The sequence below is a fragment of the Oncorhynchus kisutch genome, linkage group LG20 (genome assembly GCF_002021735.2).
Source record: "Oncorhynchus kisutch isolate 150728-3 linkage group LG20, Okis_V2, whole genome shotgun sequence".
In the NCBI taxonomy this organism is placed as follows: domain Eukaryota; kingdom Metazoa; phylum Chordata; class Actinopteri; order Salmoniformes; family Salmonidae; genus Oncorhynchus; species Oncorhynchus kisutch.
The window spans coordinates 41,889,629-41,916,014 of NC_034193.2; the positions used below are offsets into that span (position 1 = coordinate 41,889,629).

A 26,386-nucleotide genomic window follows, 5' to 3' on the forward strand; every position below is an offset into this window, starting at 1 on the left:
TGTCAGACGGGGGTCTGAGGTGACCGTGACGCCTAGGCCCTTGGGGTGGAGGAGGGGTGGAGTGTGGCGTGATGCTGCTAATGACGGTGGGTGCAGCCGGGGCCAGGGCCTACTGCTGCCGACTCTACTGCAGAGAGAGAGAGAGAGAAGGGAGGGAGGAGAGAAAGAGGGATGGAGAGAAAGAGGATGAAGGGAGCTGGGAAGAGAATGAGGGGTAATGAGTGGGGGCACGAGGGAGAGATAGTGAGGGGAGGAAGAGATGGGCTAGCTCTGGGCAGATGGTTGCTATGCTAATGAAGAGCTTTTTGTCCTTAAGTGATAAGGCCCCCCCTTCTGTCCCATTGGTTCTTTACATTTTTTTATTTCTTATTTTACCAGGGTCTATTTTTAGAGGTTTTTGTTTTCTTGTTGCAAGCAGTTGCAGTTATAGGCCTAACCCCTTAGTTTGCTGAATAGGCCGATATCTCTTTTTACATACCGACTTGGGAGTATTTGGTCTCCTTTTGTTGTCCGGAAGGTAGAGTGCGGTCCTTTCAGGATGCTGTTTACAGGTATTGCTAATCTATGCTAGGCAAAAATTGTGAGTATTAGCATTCACCCGTATTGTTTGACTCTGGTTTATTATGGTTTATGTGGTTGGATATACATTAGGGATCACCACACGACTAGCTGAAAAGGCATTAGAGGTGTGCTCTTTAGAGGCTCGTAAGCAGCACAAGGCTCATGCTTTGTTTTTCTGACCTCTGCTCTCCCGCTGTGTCCCCTCTGGAGAACATGTCATACATAAGCCTTGGTCCTATTTGTCACCTTTGTCACCTTTTTGCCCCGTCATCCACCCCCTGTCTCATTTGCCGCTTTATTGGGCTGGCCTGTCTTCTAGTGATGTATGGGGAGATTGGAAGGATCCATCTCTGTGATGGGTGCAGTTTAGGTTTTTGCCCTAGCACTACACAGCTGATTCATATAACCAACTCATCAAGCTTTGATCATTTGAATCAGCTGTGTAGTGCTGAGGCAAAAAACAAAAGGTGAAACCAGGGGTGCTGGACTGAGTTTGGGAAGCCCCTGGCCTATACAGTTGATGCCTTGTAATCCTTTGAGTCACTCTACATGTGCTGATAACACCTTAGCCTTCTCCAATCATATTGAGACATCAGCCATCTTGTCGTTATTAGGTTATTAATTATCCAGCCAACTCATTAGCATGGCGCTTGAATAATTGCCATTTAGTGGTTAGCCATTCCCTACTGAGGAGGCTTAAACGATCACAAAATTAGGGTGTCTGTATTTAGACGACGGATGATCCTAATTGACTTACAGTTAAGATGAAACGACTGACACCACCGTGATGTTACGCCATTCTCCTCACATGGTAATTGACATGTCGTCATGACGTGTGTTTTGACGCAATAAGCGCTATGTAGCTTTTTGGTTACTAGCCTCCTTGCTACTTAGCAACCTGGTCCTAGTCCTGCGGCTCTCAGAGAATAGGCAAAACTGCAGGCCCGTGGTTGACTGTTAATGAAGTAATCCAGGACACACTGCCAAGTAGCCTCAGTGTAAGAAGGGAATGTATGAGCTTGAGTAATGTTAAGCAGGTGCCAGGGCCTTAGCGTAGAGTGGACACACACACACACACACGTCACACATTCACAAGCAGCCAGAACAAGGGATCATCAGCAGATTGAAAGTGACAGGTCTGGAAGGTGAAGAGGTGTGACAGCAGGTGGAGGTGAGAGGAGAGAAGCAGCTAAGTCATCTTGGATCCATCCTTCCCTATAGCCTAGGGCTCGTGAGAATAGCTTTGTAACTCACTACAAAGATGTGAAATGATAAGCTATCCTCCTCCCTCCTCCTATCCCTCTCTTCCCCTCATCCCTCTCTTCCCCTCCTTCCTGTCCCTGTGGAGTTCTGTTCTGGAGATTGCAGAGCAGTGATGTAATGTGGAAGGGTTGTTGTCAACCACACCCCTCCTGAGATGATGTATCTGATACACTCTCTCTGTTTCTCTCACGCTCTCTTTCTAAGGGCTTTATTGGCATGGGGAAAATGTTTGCCAAAGCAAGTGAAATAGATTATAAACAAAAGTGAAATAAACAATAAAAAAGCAACCGTAAACATTACACTCACAACAGTTCCTAGGATATTTGAGCAGGAATCTGTATGCAGAGCCTCAATTTGGTGTTTGTCCCCATTTTCTGAATGCTTTTTTGGTGAGCGGATCCCAGACCTCACAACAATAAAGGGCAATGGGTTCTATAACTGATTCAAGTATTTTTAGTCAATCATAATTGGCATATTGAATTTTATGTTCCTTTTGATGGCATAGAAGGCCCCTCTTGCCTTGTCTCAGATCGTTCACAGCTTTGTGGAAGTTACTTGTGGCGCTGATGTTTAGGCCAAGGTATGTGTAGTTTGTGTGCTGTAGGGCAACGGTGTCTCACTGAGATTTACTTTCGGGGCCCAGGTCTGACAATTTGTGCACAAGATCTAGGTGCTGCAGAAGCACCAGATCATCAGCAAACAGTAGACATTTGACTTCAGATTCTAGGAGGGTGAGGCAGGGTGCTGCGTACTGTTCTAGTGCCCTCACCAATTCATTTATATGTTGAGGGTGGGGCTTAAGCTGCATCCCTGTCTCACCCCCCGGCCCTGTGGAAACAAATGTTTTCTGCCAATTTTAACCCTGCGCTTGTTGTTTGTGTACATGGATTTTATAATGTTGTATGTTTTCCCCCAACACCACTCTCCATCAATTTGTATATCAGGCCCTCATGCCAAATTGAGGCAAGCTTTTTTTTAAATCAACAAAGCATGAGAAGACTTTGCCTTTGTTTTTGTTTTTTTGTCAATTAGGGTTTGCAGGGTGAATACGTGGTCTGTTGTACGCTAATTTGATAAAAAGCCAAATTGACATTTGCTCAATACATTGTTTTCGCTGAGGAAATGTGCAACTCTGCTGTCAATTATAGAGGATTTTCCCAAGGTTGCTGCTGACGCATATCCCACGGTAGTTATTGGGGTCAAATTTGTCTCCACTTTTTTTGTGGATTGTGGTGATCAGTTCTTGGTTCCCAATATTGAGGAATATGCCTGAGCTGAGGATGATGAAGTAAAGTTAATTGGAATTTGTGGTCTGTATATTTCATTGAGGATCCCATCAACTCCACATGCTTTTTTTGGGTTGCAGGGTTTGTATTTTGTTCTGTAGTTAATTCTCTCTCTGCCTCGCTCGCCCTCTCTGCTTCTCTGTGTGTGGTAAGATGTGTCCACTGAGGACTTGCGGAGAAAGGCCGCCTGGCCACAGCCTTTCTCCCTCTGCAGTATTGACACCTCACAGTGGGGGAGACGGGCTGGTTCTGTGTCTGGCTTTCTTTCACTGTTGTTTTTTTCCCTCTGCCTTGCTCTTCCCTCCCACTCTCTTTCCACCCCTCCTCTCCGTCCACCTCCCCTTATCCGTCTGACTGTCTCCCTGTGTCCTATTGCCCTGCCACTATTTTCACTCTCAGTCAGTTACTCTCTCTCGCTGCTGACCCTTCCTCAGCTCCCATCAGTTGTTCCAGAAGTATATAGTGGTTTTATACCGGACTGTCAGTTCTCTTAACACCACCTGGTTCTCCTCTCCCCCAGGAGAACAAGTGTAAAGTAGCTTTGTGGTTCCCACTGTCTGGATCTATGGACCTCCAGCGCTGCCAGACATGGCTGGTCTGCTGGAGATGGAGATGGAGGTGTAGGTGTGTGTGTGTGTGAGAGAGAGAATCTAGTGTGAGAAATATTTGATCTTTATCATTTTTAAGTGTTAACATGCTCAATGTGAATGGAGAACAGGCGTGGCGCAAGGCTGCAGTCTCTCTCCTTTTCCTCCATCCTTTCTCCTGCACCCCACCTGGAGAGTGTGACTCGTGTTAATGAGCCCAGGAAGACAAAACCAATACTGTTGCACTAGGAATGTCCATCTTTCCCTTTCGAGACAATTTGACCGATGTCAAACATGAACGAAACATTTTAGTTTGACATGATTCGGTTTGATTTGAGAAACATTCAATGCGATACGATTTGATGCACTAACATTTGTTGCATAAGTTACATTGATGGAAAATGAGATCTGTCTCTGTCCTAACCCTAATTTAGCATACCTGATTCAGCTAGTTAAGGTCTTGTTGAGCAGCTAATTAGTAGAATCAGGTGTGTTAAATTAGGATTGGACTGAAAACCCACAGGACAGTAGATCCCCAGGAAGAGGGTTGGACTGAACCTACAAGACAGTAGATCCCCAGGAAGAGGGTTGGACTGAAAACCCACAGGACGGTAGATCTCCAGGAAGAGGGTTGGACAACCTACAAGACAGTAGATCCCCAGGAAGAGGGTTGGACTGAAAACCCACAGGACGGTAGATCTCCAGGAAGAGGGTTGGACTGAAAACCCACAGGACGGTAGATCCCCAGGAAGAGGGTTGGACTGAACCCACAGGACGGTAGATCCCCAGGAAGAGGGTTGGACTGAACCCACAGGACGGTAGATCCCCAGGAAGTGGGTTGGACTGAACCCACAGGACGGTAGATCTCCAGGAAGTGGGTTGGACTGAAAACCCACAGGACGGTAGATCTCCAGGAAGTGGGTTGGACTGAAAACCCACAGGACGGTAGATCTCCAGGAAGAGGGTTGGACTGAAAACCCACAGGACGGTAGATCTCCAGGAAGTGGGTTGGACTGAAACCCACAGGACGGTAGATCTCCAGGAAGAGGGTTGGACTGAAAACCCACAGGACGGTAGATCTCCAGGAAGTGGGTTGGACTGAAACCCACAGGACGGTAGATCTCCAGGAAGAGGGTTGAGCAGCCCTGGTCCAAATGTTCTAAATGTTTTATTTTCCTCCCGCTGATCGAGCATTGCAGGTAGAAAAAGCAATTGTCCTTGTTATGAAATTAACTTCACCCTGTATATTTAAAAATGACCATATACACTACCGTACAATAGTTTGGGTTCACCTCGAAATGTCCTTGTTTTTGAAAGAAAAGCATTTTTTTTCTGTTTTAAAATGACATCAAATTGATCAGAAATAAAGTGTAGACATTGTTAATGTTGTAAATGAGTGTTGTAGCTGGAAACGGCAGATTCTTTTTTTTAAATGGAATATCTACATAGGCGTACAGAGGCCCATTATCAGCAACCATCACTCCTGTGTTCCAATGGCACGTTGTGCTAGCTAATCCAAGTTTATCATTTTAAAGGGTTAATTAGAAAACCCTTTTGCATTCGAGTGCCTAGTTTGAGAAACGGACACCTTACAAGTCCTCAACTGGCAGCTTTATTAAATAGTACCCTTTTAAATGTTTGATTTCACCTTTATTTAACCAGGTAGGCCAGTTGAGAACAAGTTCTCATTTACAACTGCGACCTGGCCAAGATAAAGCAAAGCATTGCGACACAAACAACACAGAGTTACACATGGAATAACAAACATACAGTCACTAATACAATAGAAAAAGTCTATACATTGGTATACCTGATATTGCGTGGGTTTGTTCAGCATGCAAAGGGACTTGTTGCTCAATCACCGTCAACACAGTTGCAGGCTTAGTTCAACACTGAAGGAGAGGACGCATCAGTTGTCAGGTGCTTTGTGATTGGGGGGCTTGCAGCCAGCCAAGGTTGTCTGTCAGTCATCAGAGTCCATTGTCTATATTAGACCGGCACTCTCTACATCCCTGAGATGAGACATGGTAACATGTAGCTGAGACCTGAAAGCAGTGGCTACTTGCCAGAGCCCCAGCCTTTTCCATTGTCCATCACAGGGGTTCCCAAACCTGTTTTTATTTTACCCCATTTTGAGATTTTTTTTTTTTTTTGCAACCACACCATGTAAAACAATAAGGTGATGTCATCAACAGCCAGTAAACTTTTTTATTTTATTTAGGGCTATGGCAGTCAATTACAAATCACTCTGACTGTATTTTTAAACGGAAGGAAGTATGGTCTGAAATACTGAAATGCATCAAAGACATTGGAAAGCGCAGAAGGTCAGGCGTTTTGTAGGAAGAAACACTCACGACCACATTGAGTGTATATTGGCGGTTACTCACGTAACCCAAGCGGCAAATTATTGTGGTTATTTTTCTGAGTTTCTCTCGGCACCCCATGGTCTCAACCCCTAGTTTAGGAAACGCTGATCTATCACCAGACAAAATCGCTCCATCCTTGAGACGAGACAAAGGAACAGATCTGCTTTGTTAGCCTTTAGCCTGACCGCTTCGCTCGCCCCTTCAGAGAAATGTCCTCTTTGTTAGTGTGTGTGTTGGCACTAGTGTGTATGAGAAAGCCCCCCCTCTTTAGCGGCACCTTTACAGAACAGCCTGCTGGTTTCCAGGCTGCCGCCTGACGCTGTGCTGCTGACTAACAGCCATTGTTATTGGACAGTTACTGGTGCCCGAACAAAAGACGCCAATACCGGGGTTTCTTTCCAATACACACAGGTGTTTCCATTGAATTCCTGAACAACGCCATCGTGTCGACCAGGCAGTCGTCCAACATATGACTCACGCAGACTAAGGATATTTTCAGCGTTTTCCCCTCTGGATATTTCTAGCTTTAGGATCATTGTTGGGACAAGGGGAAAACCTGTGTGTGTGTGTGTGTTTTCTTTGTTAGTAGTTTCCCATAGTCTATGTATTGTACATAGGCCATGTAATGTGTGAGTTTTATGTATGCACATGAGCAATTGGGATTTGCAATCTGATTATGCATACAAATGGGATACTGTGTGTGTTCCATGGCCACAGGAGGAGCAGTGATTTGTGCAGGATGCGGCGAGGCACAGATCAGTTCATTGAGCAGTGAACAGGCAGGCAACAGATGAGACAGTTGTGACATCTCTAGGAAATAGCTTCCTTTGGTGGGCCAGGGGAGAAGGGGGGGAAAAAAGAGAAGACTAGAGAAGGGAGAGGGAGGATATTCATGCCGTTCTTTCTCTGCGCTTCTATATGAGATGAGATCAGTGACTGTATACCCTTCCTCTGCCATCTCCCTCTCATCCTGCCCTCCTCTCCCTCTGACTATTTCTGGGAGTGGAACCGCCACTGTGTTACAAGCGTACCATGAATAATGAATGATAACTAAGCTAAACTGCATTGTTTTGATAGCTATATAATAGCCATGGTAGAATATGCTTTCTGGAAGCACTGCGCTAGTGTGTTTTATATTGTAATGTAGTATCTTAGTACTTCACATGGTTGCTTCTGTCATATTTGGTTGAGTATGTATTGATTTTAGCCTCATGGTTCCTACGCAGCGAGACAGTTGCTGCATCCGCAGGCTGCCCTGACCCCTCTTCTCCATGGCAGAGTTAGAATCACTAAACACACACAGGGGACTGTGTGCGCATGCTTCAGTGTAGGCCTATCTGTGTTTGTGTAAGTGTGCATGCATGAGTGTGTCCAGCCTCTACACTGGGACTGGTGTGACTGCTAAGACGGAGTTGTGTGTAAATGGAGCGTCTATCCTATCTTGCCCGCCTCCTCCTCGCCCCACAATTTACAGGAGTAAGGTTATAGTCCAGACAGCAGAGCCTGAAAACATGGAGATAGCTGCAGCTGGCCTAGCCCAATCAGATTGTGGTGTTTGTGTGTGTACAAGAGATACAGGAATACAAGAGTAATTGCTTTAAAAAAAATCTCCATAATGTCCAATTTTGGCTAACACACACTCGTACCCTTCCATTTCATAACCACACGTCCTCCCTCCTAATTTTCTCTCCTCTCTTCCTCCTCCTAATCATCTCTCGTCCTGCCTCTCTCCTCCAGAATTCTATTGTAGGTGATGGCATCCGGCTGGCAGCTGCCGCCCATTAGAAGGAGCAGCTTGACGCTACTAGTGTTAGCCACATTACACTGATTTAGTATTATGGAGCATGTTGCCACCCCACCGCTTGCCTATCCCTGGCTTACTGAATGCCTCTTGCCTTTGAAGAGCGCTCTCTGTCTCCCCACATTTTGAGAACAGTACATGTCATCACATGGAAAATGGAATAGACCGCAACGATGCTGATTTGACTCTCGAGTGGGTCTGTTGCATGGTCTGTTTGTTCTCCTGTGTGTAATTTCCATTCCCCAGGCCTGTTCGTCTACTGCATCAACGTGGTGGATGATTATAGATACGCCTAAATTATAGCTGAAACTGTGAGGAATACAGACTGTAAAGGCTATTTTGAGTACTTTTATCTTATTGGGAATATGTTTTTAAAGTTATTGTCTGTTTCAGAAATGTATGGAGTAGAACAGATACGAACGGTTGTCTTTTCAAGGAGTCTGTCCGCTCTATTCATTGCAATTCTCCCCGCAACATTCTGAACATTCTGAACATTTTATCTCACCAAGTGTGTTAACAGGAGAATGGTGCTTGGAGGCACAGGGATTCCCAGTCATCCCCTGAATTATTGGGTTTTGTCTAGAAGAGATGCAGCTTTTGTCAACTGACTTTTCGGGGAACTTACACAGCAGGTTAGGAGGATTAGGTTAGGGTTAGCAAAAATGCTTAAATATATATTTGGTCAAATTTGCAAAAAATGGATCTCATCTTGACAAGACCCAGCTACAGCCTTACCCAGTCAGTCCCAACCCTATTTATCGTTGATTACTTCCACCCAGTAAATTCTGATTTCTTTTAGTAATTTCCCTCTATACCAATTCCTTCATTCATCCATCGGTCTATCCCTTTATCTACCCACCAACCTATTATTAGGCTATTGCAGTACATGGGGCTGCCAGGGTATATAGATCTTTTCTCATTAGTAGTGCCTCTCTTAAACTGCCACTTTCCTGCTGCAGTGGTGCTATTTGGGCGTTTCATTTTGGTATTTTATTCACTGTTATGTTTTGTAGATTAACAAAGGCATCAAGGGCATCATTCCAACAGTATTTTCCCAGTTCTGTGTGTGTGCGCCGAGAGTCAGACTGAACTGAACCCTCTGACATGCAAATGTTGATCTTCTACTCGGATGCTCTTATCCCCGCTTCCCCAGAGATCCCTGAATAAACTCAGTGCATTGTCTCTGTACGACCTTGTGTGTCATTCGGATGAGCGAGACCAGGCAGGGTGAAGTTGCGGTCAAAGTTGACTATCATACCGTGTACTAAACTAAGCAACAACAAAAAAAATCCCCTTTTCAGGACCCGGTCTTTCAAAGATAATTTGTAAAAATCCAAATAACTTAACAGATCTTCATTGTAAAGGGTTTAAACACTTTTTCCCATGCTTGTTCAATGAACCATAAGCAATTAATGGACATGCATCTGTGGAGCGGTCATTAAGACACTAACAGCTTACATAGGGTAGGCAATTAAGGTCACAGTTATGAAAACGTTGGACACTAAAGAGGCATTTCTACTGACTCTGAAAAACACCAAAAGAAAGATGCCCAGGGTCCCTGCTCATCTGTGTGAATGTGCCTTAGGCATGCTGCAAGGAGGCATGAGGACTGCAGATATGGCCAGGGACTATAAATTGCAATGTCCGTACTGTGAGACGCCTTAGACGGCACTACAGACGGCTGATTGTGGTCTGCCACTACGAGGACAAGTGTAACAACGCCTGCACAGGATCGGTGCATTCGAACATCACACCTGCAGGACTCTGTACAGGATGGCAACAACTGCCCGAGGTACACCAGGAACACACAATCCCTCCGTCAGTGCTCAGACTGTCCGCAATAGGCTGAGAGAGGCTGGACTGAGGGCTTGTAGGCCTGTTGTAAGGCAGGTCCTCACCAGACATCACTGGCAACAAAGTCCCTTATGGGCACAAACCCACTGTAGCTTGACCGGACAGGACTGGCAAAAAGTGCTCTTCACTGACGAGCCGCGGTTTTGTCTCACCAGGGATGATGGTCGGATTTGCGTTTATCGTCGAAGGAATTAGCGTTACACCGAGGCCTGTACTCTGGAGCGGGATCGATTTGGAGGTGGAGGGTCCGTCATGGTCTGGGGCTGTGTGTCACAGCATCATCGGACTGAGCTTGTTTTCATTGCAGGCAATCTCAATGCTGTGCGTTACCTCCCTCTTGTGATACCCTTCCTACAGGCTCATCCTGACATGACCCTCCAGCATGACAATGCCACCAGCCATACTGCTCGTTCAGTGCATGATTTCCTGCAAGACAGGAATGTCAGTGTTCTGCCATGGCCAGCGAAGAGCCCTGATCTCAATCCCATTGAGCACATCTGGGACCTGTTGGATCGGAGGGTGAGGGCTAGGGCCCTCACCCTCCGGGAGGGCCCTAGCCACCAGGAACTTGCAGGTTCCTTGGTGGAAGAGCGGGGTAACATCTCACAGCAAGAACTGGCAAATCTTGTGCAGTCCATGAGGAGGAGATGCACTGAAGTACTTAATGCAGCTGGTGGCCACACCAGATACTGACTGTTCAAATAAAAATCGAATCAAATGTATTTATATAGCCCTTCGTACATCAGCTGATATCTCATAGTGCTGTACAGAAACCCAGCCTAAAACCCCAAACAGCAAGCAATATAGGTGTTGAAGCACGTTGGCTAGGAAAAACTCCCTAGAAAGGCCAAAACCTAGGAAGAAACCGAGAGAGGAACCACCTATGTGGGGTGGCCAGTCCTCTTCTGGCTGTGCCGGGTGGAGATTATAACAGAACATGGCCAATGGTCAAATAATGGGTCTGGGACAGGTAGCACGTCCGGTGAACAGATTCCATAGCCACAGGTAGAACAGTTGAAACTGGAGCAGCAGCACGGCCTGTTGGACTGGGGACAGCAAGGAGTCATCCTTGTTACAACTGTTACTTTTGATTTTGACCCCCCCCCCCCCCCCCCCCCCCCTCCTTTGTTCAGGGACATATTCCATTTCTGTCAGTCACATGTCTGTGGAACTTGTTCAGTTTGTCTCAGTTGTTGAATCTTATGTTCATACAAATATTTCCACATGTTAAGTTTGCTGAAAATAAACACAGTTGACAGTAAGAGGACGTTTCTTTTTTTGCTGAGTTTACATACATGGTGACATGACTATTTCACAATTTTGTTACATTACATAAGTATTCAGACCCTTTGCTATTAGACTCAGTTGAGCTCAGGTGCATCCTTTTTTTAAAACCTTGATGTTCCTATAACTTGATTTGGAAAGGCACACACCTGTTTATATAAGGTCCAACAGTTGACGGTGCATGTCACAGCAAAAACCAAGCCATGGGGTTGAAGGATATATCCGTAGAGCCCTGAGACAGGGAGCTGACCAAGAACCCGATGGTCACTCTGAGAGAACTCCAGAGTTCCACTTTGGAGATGGTTGTCCTTCTGAAAGGTTATCCCATCTCTGCAGCACTCCACTAATCAGGCCTTTATGGTAGAGTGGCCAGATGGAAGCCACTCCTCAGTAAAAGGCACATGACAGCCTGCAATGAGTTTGCCAAAAGTCACCTAATGACTCTCAGACCATGTGAAACAAGATTCTCTGGTCTGATGAAACCAAGATTGAATTCTTTGGCCTGAATGCCAAGTGTCACGTCTGGAAGAAACCTGGCAGCATCAATGGCAGGGACCGGGAGACTAGTCAGGATTGAGGGAAAGATGAACAGAGCAAAGGGGTGAGAGGTTCACCTTCCAACAGGACAACGACCGTAAGCGCATAGCCAAGACAATGCAGGAGTGGCTTCGGGACAAGTCTCTGAATGTTCTTGAGTGGCCCAGCCAGAGGCCGGACGTGAACCCGATCGAACATCTCTGGAGACACCTGAAAATAGCTGTGCAGCGACGCTCCCCATCCAACCAGCACTTGAGAGGATCTGCAGAGAAGAATGGGAGAAACTCTTCAAATACAGGGGTCAAGCTTGTATCGTCAAACCTAAGAGGATTCGAGGCAGTAATCACTGCCAAAGGTGCTTCAACAAAATACCTGAGTAAAGGGTTTGAATACTTGTGTAAATGTGATTTAAGGCATGTAATAAGGCTGTAACGTAACAAATGTGGAAAGTCAAGGGGTCTGAATACTTTCTGAAGACACTAGTGTTCTGTCATCTAAGGTGTTGTATGTATTTTTTGGTATAGATGGGATTATGTGCAGACACTGCTTATTGTGGTTTGGAAAAGGTTGACTAGTATTTGGTACAGGCTACTTCATTGCTGCCATATCACTATTGTTGTCAGGAAGCAGTCAGACTGTGTTCAGATGAGCTGATTGGGATGGTAACCGGCACCCAGTGGCATCCCAGCTGCCACCAAGATGCTAAAATGACCGCTGAAATTAGACCACTTGAGTTGTCGGTCTTGTCTATGTATTCTATGATGTTCTCATCTCACCCCCCCCCCCCCCCCCCCCCCCCGCTCTCTTTTCTCCACCCTCTGTTGCAGCTGAAACTTATAGATCGATCCATCGTTATCCGAGACATTGTGCGGCGGATGAATTCTAACGTAAGCTGAGCTACCTCTCCTGTCGTATCACTACACTGTGTTAGCTGATGACACCCTACATGACTAGCGTACCAACACAGGATGACTGTCCAGGCTGCGGTGTTTGATGTAGAATGTGCTAAAATGCCTTTATCAGAAAGCTCTTACCTGCCATCTTTAAGATGCGGACTGATGCAAGCACACTGATATATTGAGTAAACATTTTAGAGTAGGTGTATCTTATGCTAATATCCATCACCTGTCTCTAGGTGGTATTATTGAGAACGCACCGACACAAATTGGTGTGTTTCCTTTGATAGAGCGTAGGGCGATGGTGATATGGTAACCCTTGTCTTGTTTGCGGTTGTGGTTTCCAGGACAACCAGTGTGGCATCGTGACCAACATCGACATCGAGTGTGCTGTAAAACTAGTGGGGACCAACTGTGTCCTTTACCCTGTCAACAGTAAAGACCTACATCACATCTGGGTAAGAAAAAAAGATGCCATAATGTTCTCTTGAGCACCCTATGTCCACAGAGAAGTAGCAAGATAGAAGCATTTCCATGTGATTTATCAAATTAATTTGTTCTTGTTAGGATTTCTGTTTTAATGAACCATTTGCTTATAAATACTAATTTAATTAGGCTTTTCAATTGTCTTGTCCTTCTCGAGTATCTCCTGTGGTAGCCTATGCCTGTAAGGTGGTCTATAATTTACTCCTTTATTCTTTGGCAAAGAGATATACATACTTACATGCATAGTCAAAAGTTTGGACACACCTACTCATCCCAGGGTTTTTCTTAATTTAAAAAATATTTTTTCTACATTGTAGAATAATGACATCAAAACTATGAAATGACACAATCATGTAGTAACCAAAAAAAGTGTTAAACAAATCAAAATCTTGGGCCAAGAAACACGAGCAATAGACATTAGACCTGGTGGAAATCTGTCCTTTGGTCTGAGTGCAAATTTGAGATTTATGGTTTTAACCGCCATGTCTTTGTGAGACGCAGAGTAGGTGAACGGATGATCTCTGCAGGTGTGGTTCCCACCGTGAAGAATGGAGGTGTGGGTTGCTGGTGTGCGTTGCTGGTGACACTGCCTGATTTTATTTAGAAATCAAGGCACACTTAATCAGCATGGCTACAACAGCATTCTGCAATACTCCATCCCATCTGGTTTGCGCTTAGAGGGACGATTTGTTTTTCAACAGGACAATGACCATAAACACACCTCCAGGCTTTGTAAGGGCTATTTGACCAAGAAGGAGAGTGGCGTGCAGCATCAGATGGCTACTTTGAAGAATTTCAAATATAAAATATATTTTGGTTACTACATGATTCCATGTGTTATTTCAGTGTTCTGATGTCTTCACTATTATTCTACAATGTAGAAAATAGTACAAATAAAGAAAAACCTGGGAATGAGTGTGTCTGAACTTTTGACTGGTACTGTATGCGTACCACATCAATGTCTCTGTTTCAATCATTTGTTTCATGCGTGTCCCCTGCTAGTCCTTCATGTATGGGGACTACATAGCCTACGACTTCTGGCTGGGGAAGGTGTACGACCTGACCAACCACATCATCCTCAAGCTTTCCAATGGAGCCAGGTACAAAATCTGTCCTAGTCTGAGTGTCAATTCAAAACGGTTTCATTTACATCTGCCTGCTTCATGCTTCGCCTCAACTTCTCTCTACCACCGCAGGTGTTCCATGAATGTGGAGGACGGAGCCAAGCTGTACGACGTCTGTCCACACGTCAGTGACTCGGTAGGTGAAATGCCACGAGCTGCGTTTTGTTGTTGTGTGACAACGTAGCCGTCTGCCCTCGTCCACTGCACTTTACTGATCTGATAAGGCTGGCTAGGTAGAAGCAAATGAAATGAACTTGCTGCTCACAGCCTTGCGCTTCCTATTCCTCCTTATTGACCATAGGTAGTGGTGTAATACTTTGTAACAGGGCTGGGGGTCAATTCCATTTGAGCCGAGGTCAGTTTAGGAAACCGATTTTTGAAAATTGAGTTTAAAAAGAATCGACCCTAATCTTGTTCAAGGTAGCAGGTGACGTGCGTCCAATATTAATCTGAAACTGTTGGGCGTTGACTGGGAATACCTAGGTGTGACTCCTGTAACACTTTGGCTGTTATTTCAGAAACGATACAACCGTGTCTACGTAGTCAACTTTTTCACACAACCTTGTTAAGTACTAGCTATGTTCTCTTATCATTTGTTGAAACGAACAATGAGCAGCAGGATATCTTGGAGCTTTTTTAGATTCTCAATGGACTGGTTAAGGGAAACTGCCTCTGTGTGTTAGTGAGATGCATCTCCTCCCTGTTTGGTAGGGTCTTTTCTTCGACGAGACCTATGGCTTCTACCCAGGCCAGGTGCTGATCGGGCCAGCCAAAGTCTTCTCCAATGTCCAGTGGCTCTCCGGGGTCAAGCCCGTGCTCCGCAAGAAGAGCAAGTTCAGGGTGGTGGTCGAAGAGGTATGATGGCAATTTGCGCATTTTACATTACTCACAGGCAATAACTTGGGCCCTGAGGTTTTCCTGTTTTTTACTGACCCACATACCTTACCACCTAATAATAGGCTTAGCTGCTGAAGTATGTGTGATGTCACTGCTCTAAATGCTCACCTGTGTTTTCATGTGACCCCCCCCCCCGTAGGTCCAGGTGGCGGAGCTGAAGGTGACGTGGATCACCAAGAGTTACTCCCCCAAGGGCACGGACAGCGTCTACCCCCCTCCGTCTACCATCTCCCAGGAGAACCTCTGCAGGTACTGAACTGCACCCCGTTTGTCTGTTCATTTCAATTCTCTACGCTGACCTTTCTTTTTTACAAGAGCACGTGTGTGTGTGCCTAAGTTGACCAATGTAGGCGCACACAAAGAACTTTAGTAGCGTAATGACATATTTGAGATATTAAAGCTAGAATCCTTAATTTTTCTAGGTGCGCTGGTACTTCAGAATTCCAGGTAGCACAGCAAATATTTTGCCGCATATGCGAGTCAAATGATTGCGCTCTAGAGTCCTGTATTCGTAGATTCGTTCTACCATCCATCCACACTTGGGAGCACAGAGGCTGCGGTTTTCCATTTTATAGATATACAGCGTATGAGCAGTCTATTTCTGGTTGACTCACATTATATACACACCTCACACTTGCATGCGTGTCTTAATTGGATGTTTACATGAACAGGGTGAAGTTGTAATTTCATAACAAGGACCGTGTTTGTCTTCTGCGAGCTGCACTGTAAGCCTATATGGTCTGAGCTGGAGAAGGAGCAGCTTTTCTCAGTGAAGTTCCAAATGGTCACAACCATTCGCTTTTGAGATGGACTGATATTCAAAGTTGTGCTATATTGACCCCCGAAGTTCGCTGTCCACGCCCCCGCGGAAATCTGTTTAGCTTAATAAAAATATCCCCATTTAAAAAATATTTTAAGGTTGAGATCTGCATTGGATGCGTCTCAATCCACTACTTCCTCATCCACGGTGAAAGTTGACAGCGCTAGAGCGGTGTTCGTCAACCTGAGACATCCGAAAATCGGTCTTCTCACAATGTCATCTGAAGCGTCCGAATGATTTGCTCTACGACCCCCACAAGCAACCTGGGACTCGTCTGAAGTCTGTTCAGCCCATCTGCCAACTTCTGTCTATAGCGTCTGATCAGTTTGGGCAACCACATAAATACGAGGCCTCTGTGGAAAGGTGAGATTCTCATGAACGCGTACATGTCGGTTGTTTTGCTCTACGACGTCCACAGGTCTGTCTAAATGTTCCCCGGTACGAGTTGAAAAAATGAATGGAAGTATACACTACCGTTCAAAAGTTTGGGGTCACTTAGAAATGTCCTTGTTTTTTAAAATTAAAACACTATTTTTGTCCATTTAAAATAACTTCAAATTGATCAGAAATACAGTGTAGACATTGCTAATGTTGTAAATGACTATTGTAGCTGGAAACGGCAGATTTTGTATATTTTCATGGGATATCTACATAGGAGTACAGAGGCCCATTATCAGCAACCATCACTTCTGTGTTCCAATGGCACGTTGTGTTAGCTAATCCAAGTTTATCATTTTTAAAGACTAATTGAGCGTTAGAAAACCCTTTTGCAATTATAATCGTACCCACAAATGTAATCAAACCCACAAATACTGATGTTCCAGATACTCAACTTGTCTAAAGAAGGCTGATTTTATTGCTTTTTAATTAGAACAGTTTTCAGCTGTTTTAACATAAATGCAAAAGGGTTTTCTAATGATCAATTAGCCTTTTAAAATGGAAGGCCATTTCTAAGTGACCCCAAACCTTTGAACGGTAGTGTATATGGAAACTGTCAGTGCCAAAAATGTGTTAATATGGGCTAATAGCAGTAAGGCCAAATACAAGTTGTCACTTTTACGGCTTGGACAGGACTTAGACTGTTAGGTGCCAAAAATAAGGGATTAAATGCATGTAAAAACAAATACAGGTTTCCTCATATTTCTTATCTCTGCTATAGGACAGACACTTTTTGTTGTTGTTTCTGTGTAGTGAATGTTATTCAATGCATTTGTATGGGCTAATAGAAGTAATGAATGTGCATCATGTAGCACATGTATCTAGATGGAGAGATGCTCATCCCTAGCACACACCCATTCTTTTGCTTCAATGACCCTTCTATTAAACCCCCCCCCCCCCCCCCCCCCCCCCCCCCATACGTGTGTTCTGATCCAGAGTGAAGCGTCTGGGCTTCTACGACCACACCCAGAGGCAGCTGGGGGAGAGGGCCCTGTACGTGTTCCCAGCCAAGGGAGACACCACACACATCACCTGTGAGTGGCCCGACGGGGCCCCCGGACTCCCAGAGGACCCCGTAGCCAGGAAGGTGTGTGAGTGAGGAGGAAAGGGAGAGGAAATGTTTCTATATATACAGTACCAGTCAAAAGTCCAGACACACCTACTAATTCATGGGTTTTTCTGTATTTTAACTATTTTCTACATTGTAGAATAATAGTGACGACATCAAAACTATGAAATGACACACATGGAATCGTGTTGTAACCAAAAACATGTTAAACAAATTAAAATATATTTGAGATTCTTCAAAGTAGCTACCCTTTGCCATGATGACAGCGTTGCACACTCTTGGCATTCTCCCAAACAGCTTCATGAGGTAGTCACCTGGAATGCATTTCAATTAACAGGTGTGCCTTGAGCCAATCAGTTGTTTTGTGACAAGGTAGGGGTGGTATACAGAAGATGGCCTTATTTGGTAAAATACCAAGGAGAAACGACAGTCTATTACTTTAAGACATGAAAGTAAGTAAATCTGGAACATTTAAAGAACTTTTAAGGTTTATTCAAGTGAAGTCGCAAAAACCATCAAGCGCTATGATGAAACTGGCTCTCACGAGGACCGCCACAAGAAAGGAAGACCCAGAGGATAAGTTCATTAGTTAACTGCACCTCTGATTGCAGCCCAAATAAATACTTCAGTTCAAGTAACGGACACATCTCAACATCAACTGTTCAGAGGAGACTGTGTGAATAAGACCTTCATGGTCAAATTACTGAAAAGAAACCACTACTAAAGGACACCAATAAGAGACTTGCTTGGACCAAGAAACACGAGCAATGGACATTAGATCGGTGAAAATCTGTCCTTTTGGTCTGTCCAAATTTGAGATTTTTGGTTCCAACTGCTGTGTCTTTGTGACGCAGAGTAGGTGAACGGAGGATCTCTGCATGTGTGGTTCCCACCGTGAAGCATGGAGGAGGTGGTGTGGGGGTGCTTTGCTTTGCTGTTGACACTGTGATTTATTTAGAATTCAAGGCACACTTAACCAGCATGGATACCACGGCATTCTGCAGCGGTATGCCATCCCATCTGGTTTGCGCTTAGTGGGACCATTTGTTTTTCAACAGGACAATGACCCAACATACTTCCAGGCTGTGTAAGAGCTATTTTACCATGAATGTGAGTGATGGCGTGCTGCATCGGCTCACCTGACCTCATCCCAATTGAGATGGTTTGGGATGAGTTGGACCGCAGAGTGAAGGAAAAGCAGCCAACATGTGCTCAGCATATGTGGGAACTCCTTCAAAACTGTTGGAAAAGCATTCCAGGTGAAGCTGGTTTTGAGAGCGCCAAGAGTGCAAAGCTGTCATCAAAGCAAAGTGAAGAGAAGAATCTCAAATGTAAAATATATTTTGATTTGAACACTTAAATTAAAAAATAAATAAATAATTGGTTACTACATGATTCCATGTGTTATTTCATAGTTTTGAGGTCTTCAGTATTCTACAATGTAGGAAATTGTAAAAATAAGCACACTTGAATGAGTAGGTGTCCAAACTCTTGACTTGTATTGTGCGTGCCTGTCCCCATTTTGTGTGAAACAATTGGTAACAATGTTGCCTCTCTTTGCAGAGATACTCCATGTATCCAACTTTCTTACCTCGTTGCATGCACTAACAACTGTGTTTGCCATGGTTCGTATTATCTCAGTGTCCTATGACAATGTCCTTCCTGCAGTTGAAAAGAATGTTCAAGAAGGAGTCGTTAGGGAAGAAGACCAGTGAGAGTGCAGAGACACAAGAAGCAAACCAGCACTCCACCGACAAGACGGACAGCTTTTACGGTACATGCTGATTTTGATTTATGTCTGTTGGTCATCAGAAATGTTGCCTTGTCATTTTTTGGCAGATGTCCTCACTTAAACAGATGACGAGCTCAAACTCCAATTGTAGAGTCATTTTATCTCCATACAGTCTACACCTGATAACTGGCCATCTGATAACTGCACACCTTGTGCAGGGTAGTTCGCCCCACAATTTAAAATCTATTCTTTATGCTTTGCTCAGTCCCAAGTCACTGCTTATACAACTAATCAATTAAAACCAACTCAACGACCATCACCAGTGTCCTCTCCCCCTCACACCCAGGTGACCTCAAGCCTGACAACACCCACCCAGACTCCACTGACCACACCGCTCTTCCCCGCCCTCACCACCCCAACAACGGCCCCAACCACACCCTCCAGCCCTTGACCCTGTGCGCTCCTCCCTCCTCTGACCCATGGCCCGAGCCCGCGGAGCAGGACGCAGACGACGAGGCGGGGGCGGAGGACACTGACGACACCTTGTCGCTGACGTCGTCGGCGAGCAGCACGGCGTCGTCGCAGAGCGGCGGTCTGGGGGGCCTGAACAGGAAGAAGAGCATCCCTCTGTCCATCCGCAACCTGAAGAGGAAGCACAAGAAGAAGAGGACCAAGTTCTCCCGCGAGTTCAAGCCCGGCGACAGGTGAGCCAGTTATCAATCAAATCTGTTTGTATTCATGGAATGCTATGTGACTAAATGTAGCAGACTACAATTGTATATAAATGGCTACAAATGTAGCATGCTAAGTCAGAGCCTAGGCCACACTTTAGTCCTCTGCCTTCTATCCCTCCCTCACGCCCTCCCTTTCTGAACTTCTGCTATTCCTCCCTCTCTTGCGCCCTCCCTCCCTTTTTCTCTCTCCATTCAGGAGATGGTCGCTCCCTGGCCATCTCCTTTTCTCCTTGGCACGTGTAAAGGATGATCAATAGCTTGCTGGCAAGAATTCAGCTTCCCGCTGGCAAAAATTCTGCGTCCTTGAACCCAGTGTCACTTATTTTTTGTAACATTCACCGGATAGGTGCAGTGAAAAGTGTTGTTTTACATGGTCAGCCATAGTAGTACGGCACCCCTGGAGAAAATGAGGGTGAAGTGCCTTGCTCAAGGGCACATTGTGCCTCTCCCAGCTTCTGATGCTGCCCACCCCTGTACAGATGATACACAATCACATCATTATCCTCTGTCTTCGTGTACAGCCTCTGTCTCTGGCCTAAATGGCACCCTACTCCCTATGTAGTACACTACTTTTGTCAAAAATAGAGCACTGTATAGGGAATAGGGTGCCACTTCCATTTGGGACGGTTACACACGGAGCCGATCAACTTACACCCTACACCCAGCCTACACTTACACCCTTACACCCAGCCGAACAAGACCAGTGTTCATCGATCCAACATCTTGTCTCACAGAAAATGTCCTCTCTTCCTTACGGACTTTCTGATGGCTTGTTACTACCTACGGGGATCGATTTCAGGCTGATTTCCCGGAGCAGATGTCCACTAATGACCCTGGTTGTTATTAGGCTGTGTGGATGCTGCCAGTGACGGTGTGACCTGGCCTTGTCTTCAAATCTTGAACCAGTCTACCACCAATCCAGTACTAGTACCACTCCATAATCTAATATAGTACTAATCTAGTGCCAATCCAGTAATTTTCCTAGTACCAATTTGAATCTAGTACAAATAACAATCCAAAGGTTATACTAGCATCAACCTAATTATTATTGTTGCGACGTGAAAATGAATACGCTCTCAACCGCACTTGCTCTCCTTGTGGTCCTTTGACTAAAAACCCAATAGTTAAGTTCCTCTGTTATAAAAATCACACCGGTACCCACAATTTAGACCTAGCTCTGCACCATTAGTTGGACGTTTCCAAATAGGTTGAAGTTTGGGTCAATGTAACCTTTTCTCAAGACATTGCAGAATTCAAGTACTTTAAATTCTACCAGGCGCCATTCGAACACGGCGGGGATTCCAAGGCTGCACATCTGAAATGGCACCCCCTTCCTTATATTAATGGCACCCCCTTCCTTATATAGTGTGCTAATTTTGACCAGATCCTTGGTTAAAAGTAGTGCATTATACAGGCAATATGATGCTATTTCAGATGCTGCCTAAGGCTGTGATTTTTCCCTCCTTTTAAACTGCCTTGTAGATCAGATCTGGTGGTTAAATATAGCTGGCAGCTGATAAATCATGTAGCATGTGCTTAGGTGTGCCCAGATAACATCCAGGTCCTCTGATTGAAAGAGACAGATGGAGAGAGCGAGGGGGGAAAGGGTGATGGAGAGGGAGACAGAGGGTCAAAGAGCCAGGGAGATCAAGGGGGAGAAAAAAGCTGAGATTGAGTTGCAGGAGGGAGAGCGAGCGAGAGGAAGATTGATGGGGGGAATTAAACTGCAAGGGGGAGGTAGTGACTGAAGTTAAGAGGCAGAGCAGGGGGAAAGTGGCTGAATTCTAGTGGGGGGATTGAATTGAGGTAGAGGAGAGATTGATTTAAAGAAAAGACACAACATGAGACGTAAACTCAGCAAAAAATAAATAAACGTCCCCTTTTCAGGACCCTGTCTTTCAAAGATGATTCGAACAAATCCAAATAGCTTCACAGATTTTCATTGTAAAGGGTTTAAACTAGATGTCGGCCGATTAATCGGAATGGCTGATTTAATTAGGGCCGATTTCAAGTTTTCATAACAATCGGAAATCTGTATTTTTGGGCGCCGATTTGTTATTTAAAAAATAATAATGTTTTTTCTTTTTAACTAGGAAAGTCAGTTAACCCACCGTCATTTTCATTGAAAATAAGAATGTGTTAACTGCCTTGTTCAGGGGCAGAACGACAGATTTTCACCTTGTCAGCTCGGGGGATCCAACCTTGCAACCTTACAGTTAACTAGTCCAACGCAATAACGACCTGCCTCCCTCTCGTTGCACTCCACAAGGAGACTGACTGCCTGTTACGCGAATGCAGTAAGTTGCTAGCTAGCATTAAACTTATCTTATAAAAAAACTATCAATCATAATCACTAGTTAACTACACATGGTTGATATTACTAGATATTATCTAGCGTGTCCTGCGTTGCATATAATCTGACTGAGCATACAAGTATCTAAGTATCTGAGCGGTGGTAGGCAGAAGCAGGCGCGTAAACATTCATTCAAACAGCACTTTCGAGCATTTTGCCAGCAGCTCTTCGTTGTGCGTCAAGCATTGCGCTGTTTATGACTTCAAGCCTATCAACTCCCGAGATGAGGCTGGTGTAACCGAAGTGAAATGTCTAGCTAGTTAGCACTCGCTAATAGCGTTTCAAATGTCACTCGCTCTGAGACTTCTAGTAGTTGTTCCCCTTTCTCTGCATGGGTAACGCTGCTTCGATGGTGGCTGTTGTCGTTGTGTTGCTGGTTCGAGCCCAGGGAGGAGCGAGGAGAGGGACGGGAAGCTATACTGTTATACTGGCAAAACTAAAGTGCCTATAAAAACATTGTCAAAGGTTAATAAAATACAAATGGTATAGAGGGAAATAGTCCTATAATTCCTATAATAACTACAACCTAAAACTTCTTACCTGGGAATATTGAAGACTCATGTTAAAAGGAACCACCAGCTTTCATATGTTCTCATGTTCTGAGCAAGGAACTGAAACGTTAGCTTTCTTACATGGCACATATTGTACTTTTACTTTCTCCAACACTTTGTTTTTGCATTATTTAAACCAAATTGAACATGTTTCATTATTTATTTGAGGCTAGATTGATTTTATTGATGTATTATATTAAGTTAAAATAAGTTTTCATTCAGTATTGTTGTAATTGTCATTATTAAAAAAATGGCCGATTTAATCGGTATCAGATTTTTTTTGGTCCTCCAATAATCGGTATCGGCGTTGAAAAATCATAATCGGTCGACCTCTAGTTAAAACACTGTTTCCCATTCTTGTTCAATGAACCATAAACAATTAATGAACATGCACCTGTAGAACAGTCACGAACAGCTTACAGACGGTAGGCAATTAAGGTCACAGTTATGAAAACGTAGGACACTAATGAGGCCTTTCTACTGACTCTGGAAAAACTCCAAAAGAAACGAGCCCAGGGTCCCTGCTCATCTACGTGAATGTGCCTTAGGCATGCTGCAAGGAGGCATGAGGACTGCAGATGTGCCAGGGCAATAAATTGCAATGTCCGTACTGTGAGACGCTTAAGACGGCACTACATGGAGACGGGATGGACAGCTGATCGTCCTCAGTGGCAGACCACATGTAACAACACCTGCACAGGATCGGTACAGCCGAATATCACACCTACAGGACAGGTACAGGATGGCAACAACAACTGCCCGAGTTACACCAGGAATGCACAATCCCTCCATCAGTGCTGATGACTGTCCGCAATAGGCTGTGAGAGGCTGGACTGAGGGCTTGTAGGCCTGTTGTAAGGCAGGTGGGCACAAACCCACTGTCGCTGGACCAGACAGGACTGGCAAAAAGTGCTCTTCACTGACGAGCCACAGTTTTGTCTCACCAGAGGTGATGGTCGGATTCGTGTTTATTTTCAAAGGAAAGAGCAGGTACAGGATGGCAACAACAACTGCCCGAGTTACACCGAGGTCGGACTGAGATTGCCTACAATGACAACAATCTCAACGCTGTGCGTTACAGGGAAGACATCCTCCTCCCTCATGTGGTACCCTTCCTGCAGGCTCATCCTAACATGACAATGCCACCAGCCATACTGCTCGTTCTATGTGTGATTTCCTGCAAGACAGGAATGTCAGTGTTCTGCCATGGCCAGCGAAGAGCCCGGATCTCAATCCCATTGAACAGGTCTGGGACCTTTTTTATTTATTTATTTATTTATTTATTTATTTGACCTTTATTTAACTCAGCAAGTCAGTTAAGAACAATTTCTTGTTCAATTTCTTGTTTCGGTTAGTAGTCCAACACTCTAACCGCTGGGTTACCCTGCCGCCCCGACCTGTTGGATCGGAGGGTGAGGACTAGGCCCATTCCCCCCAGAAATGTCCGGGAACTTGCAGATGCCTTGGTGGAAGAGTGGACTAACATCTCACAGCAAGAACTGGCAAATCTGGTGCAGTCCATGAGGAGGAGATGCACTGCAGTACTTAATGCAGCTGGTGGCTACACCAGATACTTTTGATTTTGAACCCCCCCTGTTAGTTTCACGTCTTGTTATGATCATAGAAATACAGTTGTACTCGAAAGTTTACATACAGTTAGGTTGGAGTCATTCAAATTTCTTGTTAAACTATAGTTTTTGCAAGTCGGTTAGAACATCTACTGTGTGCGTGACACAAGTAATTTTTCCAACAATTGTTTACAGACAAACGCCTGAAGGTACCATGTTCATCTGTACAAACAATAGTACGCAAGTATAAACACCATGGGTCCAAGCAGCCGTCATACCGCTCAGGAAGGAGACGCGTTCTGTCTCCTAGAGATGAATGTACTTTGGTGCAAAAAGTGCAAATCAATCCCAGAACAACGGCAAAGGACCTTGTGAAGATGCTGGAGGAAACGTGTACAAACTTATCTATAGCCACAGAAATATTAGTCTTATATCAACAACCTGAAAGGCTGTTTAGCAAGGAAGAAGCCACTGATCTAAAACCGCAATAAAAAAGCCAGACTACAATTTGCAACTGCACATTGGGAGAAAGATCGTACTTTTTGGAGAAATGTCCTCTGGTCTGATGAAACAAAAATAGAACTGTTTGGCCATAATGACCATCTTTATGTTTGGAGGAAAAGGGGGAGCCTTGCAAGTCAAAGAACACCATCCCAACCGTGAAGCACGGGGGTGGCAGCATCATGTTGTGGGGGTGCTTTGCTGCAGGAGGGGCTGGTGCACTTCAGATAATAATGTCTTCATGAGGAAGGAAAATGTGGGTCTTCCAAATGGACAATGACCCCAAGCATACTTGCAAGCAAAGTTGTGGAAAAATGGCTTAAGGACAACAAAGTCAAGGTATTGGAGTGGCCATCACAAAGCCATAGAACATTTGTATGCAGAACTTAAAAAGCGTGTGCGAGCAAGGAGGCCTACGAACCTGACTCAGTTACACCAGCTCTGTCAGGAGCTATTTCACCCTATTTAAAGGCAATGCTACCAAATACTAATTGAGTGCATGTAAACGTCTGACCCACTGGGAATGTGATGAAAGAAATAAAAGCTGAAATTAATCATTCTCTCTACTATTATTCTGACATTTCACAATCTTCAAATAAAGTGGTGATCCTAATTTACCTAAGACAGGGAATTTTTACTAGGATTAAATTTCAGGAATTGTCAGTATTTGTTTAAGGTTTAAATACAGTTTAAGTCAGAAGTTTACGCATGTTAAGTTTGCTGAAAATAAACGCAGTTGACAGTGAGAGGACGTTTCTTTTTTTTGCTAAGTTTATATTATGGATGGAGGGAAACCGTGACAGAGGAGATCAGGCTCCCCCACCCTGCGATATCTTTCATTCGCTCTGCTGCTGCGCATATGGCTGAGTCAGTTTAACATTCTATTCTTTAACATGTGGGCATTTTCCACTCTTAACCAGAACTTCTTGCTGAAATAGTTGAGCCTTGTCGGTGAAGACACAAATTCTAGTATTAGTTACTTAGTCACTGGTTCTAATATCTGCCTGTTTTTTACCGTCAGGGTGGCAGTAGAAGTGGTGTCCACCAAGACCTCGGCCGACGTCCTCTGGAAGGACGGCCGTATGGAGACCCTCATCCGCTCCAATGACCTCATCCCCATCCAGCACCTCGACAACCATGAGTTTTGCCCCGGAGACTTTGTTGTCGACAAACGACGTAAGTAGCTAGCTCACTTCACACTCGCCTTCAGGCCTTGTACAGTGCATTTGGAAATTAATCCAACTTTTCCCACATTTTGTTACGTTACAGCCTTATTCTAAAATTTATTAAATAGTTTCCCCCCTTATCAATCCACACACACTACCCCATAATGGCAAAGCAATAACAGGTTTTTAGACATTTTTGCAAATGTATAAAACATTCAACTGAAATATCACGTTTCTGTAATTATTCAGACCCTTTACTCAGTACTTTGTTTAAGCACCTTTGGCAGCGATTACAGCCTCGATTCTTCTTGGGCATGATGCTACAAGCTCGGCACACCTGTATTTGGGGAGTTTCTCCCATTTCTTCTCTGCAGATCCTCTCAAGCTCTGTCAGGTTGGATGGGGAGCGTTGCTGCACAGCTATTTTCAGGCTCTGGCTGGGCCACTTAAGGACATTGACGCTTGTCTGGAGCCTGTCCTGCGTTGTCCTGTTAGAAGGTGAACCTTCACCA

General features: G+C 44.7%; 1 protein-coding gene across 2 annotated transcripts in view; it reads left to right on the plus strand.

The window, feature by feature from the left end:
* ube2o (ubiquitin-conjugating enzyme E2O) overlaps positions 1–26,386 on the plus strand; it is a 44,472-nt gene that overhangs the window by 4,934 nt on the left and 13,152 nt on the right. For both annotated transcript variants that reach the window (XM_031799058.1, XM_031799059.1), the window contains exons 2-11: positions 12,367–12,426; positions 12,783–12,893; positions 13,924–14,021; positions 14,118–14,181; positions 14,757–14,900; positions 15,082–15,191; positions 17,137–17,287; positions 18,938–19,043; positions 19,348–19,705; positions 25,730–25,884. In XM_031799058.1, coding sequence (XP_031654918.1) covers positions 12,367–12,426; positions 12,783–12,893; positions 13,924–14,021; positions 14,118–14,181; positions 14,757–14,900; positions 15,082–15,191; positions 17,137–17,287; positions 18,938–19,043; positions 19,348–19,705; positions 25,730–25,884 — 1,357 coding nt within the window. The remainder of the gene's footprint in view (positions 1–12,366; positions 12,427–12,782; positions 12,894–13,923; positions 14,022–14,117; positions 14,182–14,756; positions 14,901–15,081; positions 15,192–17,136; positions 17,288–18,937; positions 19,044–19,347; positions 19,706–25,729; positions 25,885–26,386) is intronic.